This window comes from Capsicum annuum, chromosome 6 (assembly GCF_002878395.1).
Source record: "Capsicum annuum cultivar UCD-10X-F1 chromosome 6, UCD10Xv1.1, whole genome shotgun sequence".
In the NCBI taxonomy this organism is placed as follows: Eukaryota; Viridiplantae; Streptophyta; class Magnoliopsida; order Solanales; family Solanaceae; genus Capsicum; species Capsicum annuum.
The window spans coordinates 139,419,227-139,426,683 of NC_061116.1; the positions used below are offsets into that span (position 1 = coordinate 139,419,227).

Consider the following 7,457-nt stretch of genomic DNA (forward strand, 5'->3'; position numbering starts at 1 on the left):
ATGTGAAAATCTATACTGATGCAGCAATGTAACAACCTAGTTCAATGTAACAGTGAAGAAAGAAATAGAGAAACCATGGAGAAGAACTGCTTCTGTGAAAATATGAATTCAATTATCCATCTTTCTCCTTTGTTTTTTAATTATTAGAATTAAAAATTATATATAATTTAACTTATTTATGATATTAACGACTTTAAGGATATTTAAGTCATTTTGACAACAAAAAAAATAATAACAACACTTGTTTACCAAATACATCAACAACTTTTTTTAGTTTCATCACTTCTATCCATACACTTATTTACTTAATTTATAAGAACTTATATTCAGCCTTTAAGCACATAAGCTAAAAACTTATTTTTTTAAAATCATATCCAAACGGGTTCTTAAATACAACTTAAAAAGTACAAAGGGGAGTTGAAAAATAAATTGTTATTTTCACGATCAAAAGATTGACTGTCAAATAAAATAAACAAAACCCCCCCAAAAAACGAATAATATTTGGCGTAACTATTTCAGTTCAACTTTAGAGCGCACAAGGGAGCATGTAGGGGTGTGAATCAGTCGGTACAATTTGATTTTATATATTATCAATTCGATTTATTGATTCTTGATTTTTAAACATGCTAAACTAATAATCAAATCAATAAGATTTTTTTTTATCCGTTTTTGATTTCTCGATTTTTAGTCCTTATCGATTCAGTTTTCGATTTGATCGATAAAAAAATACTCATAAAATAGAAATAGTAACAACTAACATAAAAAAAAACTGAATCTTAATTGCAACAAAATCCTATATGATGTGTTTGATTTACAAGAATTTTCAAGTTTGAACTAAATATTTGTTCAAGAAATTAAACAGGTTTGTTAGTTTGCAGAAATTAAAGAGAAATTAAGGGAAATATATATATATATATATATAAAGAGAGAGAATAGTGATAAAATAGTAATTTAGCATATTCTTATTGGATTATCGATTTAACCAATAACACAATAAGAAAAAATCAAAATCGAAATCGAATCAATAATCCAATAAAATTTTTATAAAATCCTTAAAAAACCGTTAACCTAATAAGAATAAATCAATATCATTTTTATCAATTCGATTTATTGATCAATTTAATTTTGGCACAACCCCAGGAGCATGATATCTACAGTTCTTAAAAATTACTCTCTCCGTTTAAAAAAAAATGACCTAATTGGACTTGACACGAAATTTGAAGAAAATAAAAAAAACTTTTGAATCTTATGTTCTTAAATTAAAAATATATCAAATGTCCTAAAATGTCCTTCAATCTTGTGCTTTATTGCGTAGAAATTTACTCCATCTATTTTGTATTAGTTGGCTCTCCTGCTAACAATTTATTTCAACTTAGTTATTCCATTTATAAAATCAAGATAATTTTATTATGTTATTCGAGTATTACCATACCACTAAATGACTACATAAAATATATATACTCAAATTTATATTTTCAAAACATAATTAATAAAGCTATTTTCAAAATTCCCTTTACCATGCCGGCTCACAGCCTCGGAAGAAGAAAATAAAATGCAAAAATCCAGGTGAGGGGGTTCAAGGAAGAACTCCTTCAGTGTAAAGCAGACTTAACTAGTCACTTCTAATCATAAAAGCTAACCAACAAACATGAATAATCCAATCTTATATAACCCTTCAATGAAGTATACTAAGCTGTCTTGGACTTGAGGGTCTTTTTCTTTGGTAGCCTCCGGTTAATCGAGTTCTTCATCCCCACGAAATACAGCAATGCACCAAATAGTGCCAGACCCTACATAAGGAACAGATCCAATTAACTTATGTTTGGATGCATTTCACTTGTCCAAGTAAATAGGCATTAATTTGACAGACCTGCAAGAACTCTTGTAGAACAATGAAGTACTGTGGCTCTCCAAACTTATAGTGGTAGAAATCGTGCAGAAGTGGAGTGGCCATTGTCAAGTAAAACATCTGCAGTATTGAAGACGGATGATTAAGGTTAACACATAGTGTACGAACAAATCTAAACGAAGGTGTCAATCAATTTTAGGAGACTGAAATTCCTAACCAGTAGAACAGCACCAGTGAAGCTGCCAAATACAAATAGCAATCCACCCATTCCTTTTAGAGCCATGAATGCTGCTACCACATGCCTTACCTGAAAAAAGTGTCACAAATGTCATATCAGTATCTATTTTTAAGACAGAAAAGAAAGAGTCAAATCTAGTGAAGTAGGAAGCAAAGCAAAAATAACCATTACATCAATTTTTGGTACCCCTGCCCCCAACTTGGATTCAAGAAGATCCTGCAGACCTGCCACTTTTGGAGCCAATTCCTTCGCAGCAGGCCCACCATCATCCCCAAATTCATTGAACCTGCAAAATCACATCGTACGGTGATGAAAGGCATTGGCTGGGAAGAAGGAAATCACCAAGAATTTCAACCAACATTGGTTTGAGAAGGCAAAATATTTGCATCATCGAGGAAGAAGAGGTAAATTTAAGGGGGAAAAGATGCTATGGAAACTAAAATTGTGAGCTTCTTGCTTTTATTTGGATAGTAAGTGTGATATCATAAGAAGAAAGATGCAAACTAGGACACTGTACATTTGAGTACCCATCGGCAAAACACAATAATCAAAAGTACCGCCCCACCCCCATCCACCTCTTGATAGGAGGGGACGACGAAGCAGTAAAACTCAAAAGAAAATTACTAGCACCATTTACCTTTGATTACAGCTCTAATTTGAATCATAAACTATCAACAGTCAGCAAAGTACTAGCGGATCTTGGATTACTTTACAACATTTGCATTACTCAAGAAAATACAATAAAGTAATGAACCTGCTGTATAGCATGAAATTACAGCTCGGGGGTAAAGATGAAAGTTGTTTGCTATTTAAAAGTTGAATCTGAGGATGAATGAATTTCTTCGCTTCGATTCCACCCCTAAAGCTAGCTCCTACTCCTACTCCTCCTACTCCTGATGGATAGGATCCTCTGACATATTATGACTAAAGGAAAAAGGCGAGTTCTACAACATAAAGGCCAGTGTTCCTGTGGAGTCCTAAAGGAGTAGGAACTTGGCAAGAAATTACCAAACCACCACAAACAAGAACAGAAAACTAGCAAACATAACATTAGCTACCTAAAATTCTTTTAAGAACGAACAGAAAGGTTTTATCCCAGAGCTGAACCATTTGCCCACAACAGCAACAAACAGATTTCCCACGAACGAAAACATATCTAAGGAACCATCAAGAAAATATCACTTTCCTTCACCAACACATCTCTCACAAAAATTTTCAGCCAACCATGAGTCAACTTAGCCAACTTGATAGAAGGAAGATAAAAGTTCAAAGAATTCCATCTAACATCAATACCTAACAACGCAATCCAAACGAAACTACAGATCTTAATGTCTTTGGGCAATGAAATTTTTGTATAAGCCTACTGTTAATTGATTACTTGTCATCTTTTATACTTGAACACGTCTGGCTCTTTCAGACTTGTCACTAGGCCATTCCATCCTGTAGATGTTGTCCAAACAGCTCAAAGTTACATTTAGCTAAGTACGAGCCGAGTCGACTGAATGCTTACTAATCTATGACAGATCAAAAATCAAATCGACAATCTAACTCAAGCTCAGCATAAAGCCAAAAATATCATGTTTTTCCACCAGTAATGGATAATTCAAGTAACAGTAATTCCACAACAAAGAGCAAAATGCCCCGAAAGGAGTTATTTTCACCTAACCAATTAGTACAAATGAGTTTACATACACCCACCACATAACAAATTGAAGTCAATACTTTCAATAACCAATTATCACCACATAATAAACTGAAGACAATACTTTCAAAAACCAATTAGCACAAATAGGTATACATGACCACCACATAAAGAACCACCCTCAAAGAAATGAACCCATTATCTGACCTTTAGCAGTTTCCCCCTAACATTTAAAAATAACCACTCATTGCATGGTTCAAAAATAAAAATGCTGGGCTGTATCTAAAAGGCCCTCTGCTGTCAAAAGCAGTTCAGAAAGAGAATAAACGGAAGTGGGTAAGATAAGGGAAAATGATGGTGGTCCTCAAAGGTAAGTACTATTGAGAAAACATGCTCCTACTCAACTGGTTAGATTTAACTTGAGAAAACTTTGGTCAGAAGCAAAAGCAACTTGGCTCCAAGGGAAACTAAACTGGTTAGTTAGACTTAATCCCATCACCCAACACAAACCTCATCAAGATTGGAACAGGAACTTCAGAAAACAGCTGAAAAACCAAAAGATTAACAAACATAATGAGCACCCACTTTTTAACTTCCAATACCATAGTTCCCACTCAGCTGGAAACAAAATATTCAGCTTACAACTAATTGCATCTAACAGAAAACAGTCAAGTCAAAACCCAACATACCACTAGTTACTAATATGCAAGATTCACAAAGCTCAAATCTATTATCCCTTGAGCTTCAATAGACCACCAAAACCCTTTCCTGCGTCAAACAATGTACTCATACTACACTTTTTTTTTTCAAACCGACATAGCAACGCACCATATATAAACAATATTTAACTCTATACATGTGTACATATGCTAGATCTATCAACACCCACATACTTTTGTTGAACAAAAAATGAAACAAACACACAAAAAAACCAAGAAAGTAAGTAAAAACTCCAAAATGTAAAGAACAGATCTGAATATAAAGAGAAAGAAAGAAAAAATTACATTTGCCAAGCAGAGAGGATGAAAACAGAAGCAAAGAAGACCCTTCCAAGAAATGACAAGAACCCCATTTTTCTCTGTTGTGTTGGCTCTCCAAGCTTGGCTGGGGGAAGACGCTACGAAAATTGAATGAGGAGGAAGAGCGTAGGTGGTGTTTGATGGGGTACTTATATCGACTTCAATTTCTCAAAATTTATTAAAGTATTGATGATGGCAGAGCTGAAGGGTCTCCTCTCTCTATTTTTTTTTTTTTTTTTTTAAACTTGTTCAATTCAAAGTTTTTTGTTTTTATTTTTTATTTTTTATTTTTAAGTTGTCTTTTCCCTTTGAGGACTCCACACCATTGGTATAAATTTTGTACACTTTATCTTTTTGAATGTCACTCTATAAAAATATATTGGGTACATTATTATTGTTGCTTATTCGCTAGGGAAAATAAGCTAAAAGGAATCTAATTATAATTTATAAAACAAAAACAAGTATTATAATACTAAAAGTTATTTTCTATCTTTCACATTTTAAATTTAAAACTTTCAATTTCCTCCTCCATCCTTTCTCTTTTTATTCATATATGCTTCCCTTTCTTTTCTTCTTTTTCCTTCTCTCCTTCTTCTTCCTCTTTTCGTATTTGTCATTTTACTTCTTTATTTTCCGTGTCTTATCTTTTTGTCATTTACTCTTCTGAGTTTTATTCTTTTCTAAGCCTTTTTTTTCTTTATCTTCATCTAAATTTTTCTTCTTTTTATTCGTGTGTTTTCATCTTCTTCTACTTCTTCATTCAGATTTGGTTGTGAAAGTTTTCAGAGAATATTGGATGAAAAAACTTACAATCGTCGAAAAACAATCGAGAGTTGTTTAAGCAATCGAAGGATGTTGTTTAAACAATCAAGAATTATTTAAGAAAACAAAAAATATTATTTAAACTATCAAGAATCATTTAAACATCTACTAGTTGTTTGAAAGTGGTGATGATATGGAGAAGAGTAGAGGATTTTGGAGGGATGTGGATATATACTTTAAACAATCAGGAGTTGTTTAAGAAACGAAAGATGTCGATTAAACAATCGAAAATTATTTAAACATCTAGTAGTTGTTTGAAAGTGATGACGATATAAAAAACTGGAGGTGGTTAGGGAGCGGGGGGTGGATGGGGCTGAGGGGGTGAAGGGGGAGAAGGCAAAAAGTAGTGGAAGGTTTGCGTAAATTAAAAAATTTATGGGTGTTTGAAAATATTTGTCATATAACTAATTAAAATAGTGTCCTTTCTACTTCATACTTAAGAGTTGTGTCCTATTTTCTTTATTTTCACTCTCAAAAGTCCTTTTTAATTCACTCTTCCTTTCAAACCTTTACAATTTTTCACATAAATAAAAGAGTTTTCCCTTAGACTTTTAGAACCTTTTTAACTAACAATTTACAAGCAATATGATGTAATATTCTTTAAGAAAAAGTTAGGAGTTGAAAAAACAGAAGATTTGACCACAGTGTCACGATCCAAACTACTGGACCGTGCGGGCACCTATGCTATTCTAAGCAGCTAGGAGAACCCTTATTACCCAACTAAACATATATGGAAGACTTCTGTTTTAGGGGAATATTGGATTAAATATAATAAGGTAAATTAAATATTAATAAATAAACTTTTTCAAAAACTTTTTACAAGTGTCCTTCACTATCTCAAGACTTGGTCAGACATGTACCATAGCTATCTACTATAACATAGACTGACAATAAAATAAATAATACAAAGACTCTAACATTTGCCGGGAAGAAAGTGCAGAAGTTAGTGTTGAATATCATCATCCATCTAGTAACTGTAAACTAACCTGCATCCAGTCTACACTCCCAGAAGGAATGTAGAAGAGTAGGGTCACTACAACCACATGTACTGGCAGGCATCATCGGCTGATCGTGTTAGTTCATATAGTCATAAAATAGAATTAAGGAAAACAAATCATGACATCTTGAATGGAATATAATTCAACTAAGGTTGTAATAACATTATTACTTTACCTATATAACTTACATCATCCAACTACTCTTCCAACTACACCAATATTATATTCGTTACTAACATACTCTAGCCACATTAATTCACACAATCAACCACAATCCAACGCTAATACATCGTTATTCCTCTTTATTCACCTATCTTTTTCATTACTCATATTCACAGGAACAAACCCATAATCATAGACAACTAAATGCTCTCTTATAATATTAGAGAATGATAACTAGCCATTCTGGTAAGCTACATTTAAAACACGTATAAATGAAGCAAGTCAACCAACATATAATTAAGTACAAAGTTTAACTTTTTCAAATACATATCACACGATCAAATACTCAACGAATCAATACAACAATAATAGATCGAACAGTTCTCACAAACAAGCCACATAACCATCAAGAGTATCAACTATACTATAAACATCCATAGACTCCACATAAATATGTACACACATGCTATGGGACTTATTTTTGCCCAAATAGTCATGACCTGTAGGGAACAGTTTATGTTCATATACCGTACCGGCGTGGTACCCGATCCAACATATACATATTCGTATCAGCGTGGTACCCGATCTAACATATATATATATCCGTACCTGCATGGTACCCGATCCAACATATACATATCCGTACCGGCGTGGTACCCGATCCAATATATACATATCCATACCGGCGTGGTACCTGATCAAACATATATATATCCGTATCGGTGCG

At 33.2% G+C, this 7,457-nt stretch overlaps 1 protein-coding gene across 1 annotated transcript; it reads right to left on the bottom strand.

Moving 5' to 3' along the window:
• Positions 1-1,466: 1,466 nt before the first annotated feature.
• Positions 1,467-5,275, bottom strand: LOC107873199. The gene is made up of 5 exons (XM_016719946.2): positions 4,734-5,275; positions 2,259-2,373; positions 2,067-2,156; positions 1,871-1,969; positions 1,467-1,790 (listed from the first exon to the last, which is right to left on the bottom strand). Exons 1-5 carry the CDS (start codon positions 4,799-4,801, stop codon positions 1,689-1,691), a joined length of 474 nt encoding a protein of 157 aa, XP_016575432.2. The 5' UTR covers positions 4,802-5,275; the 3' UTR covers positions 1,467-1,688.
• Between the last annotated feature and the right edge of the window lie 2,182 nt (positions 5,276-7,457).

Excerpts from the sequence above, each read along its gene's own strand:
- LOC107873199 (XM_016719946.2), bottom strand. The coding sequence starts at position 4,801 with ATGGGGTTCTTGTCATTTCTTGGAAGGGTCTTCTTTGCTTCTGTTTTC. Across the intron at positions 2,374-4,733 it reads ATCCTCTCTGCTTGGCAAAT|GTTCAATGAATTTGGGGATG; the intron begins GTAATTTTTTCT and ends GTGATTTTGCAG. Across the intron at positions 1,970-2,066 it reads TCACTGGTGCTGTTCTACTG|ATGTTTTACTTGACAATGGC; the intron begins GTTAGGAATTTC and ends TCAATACTGCAG.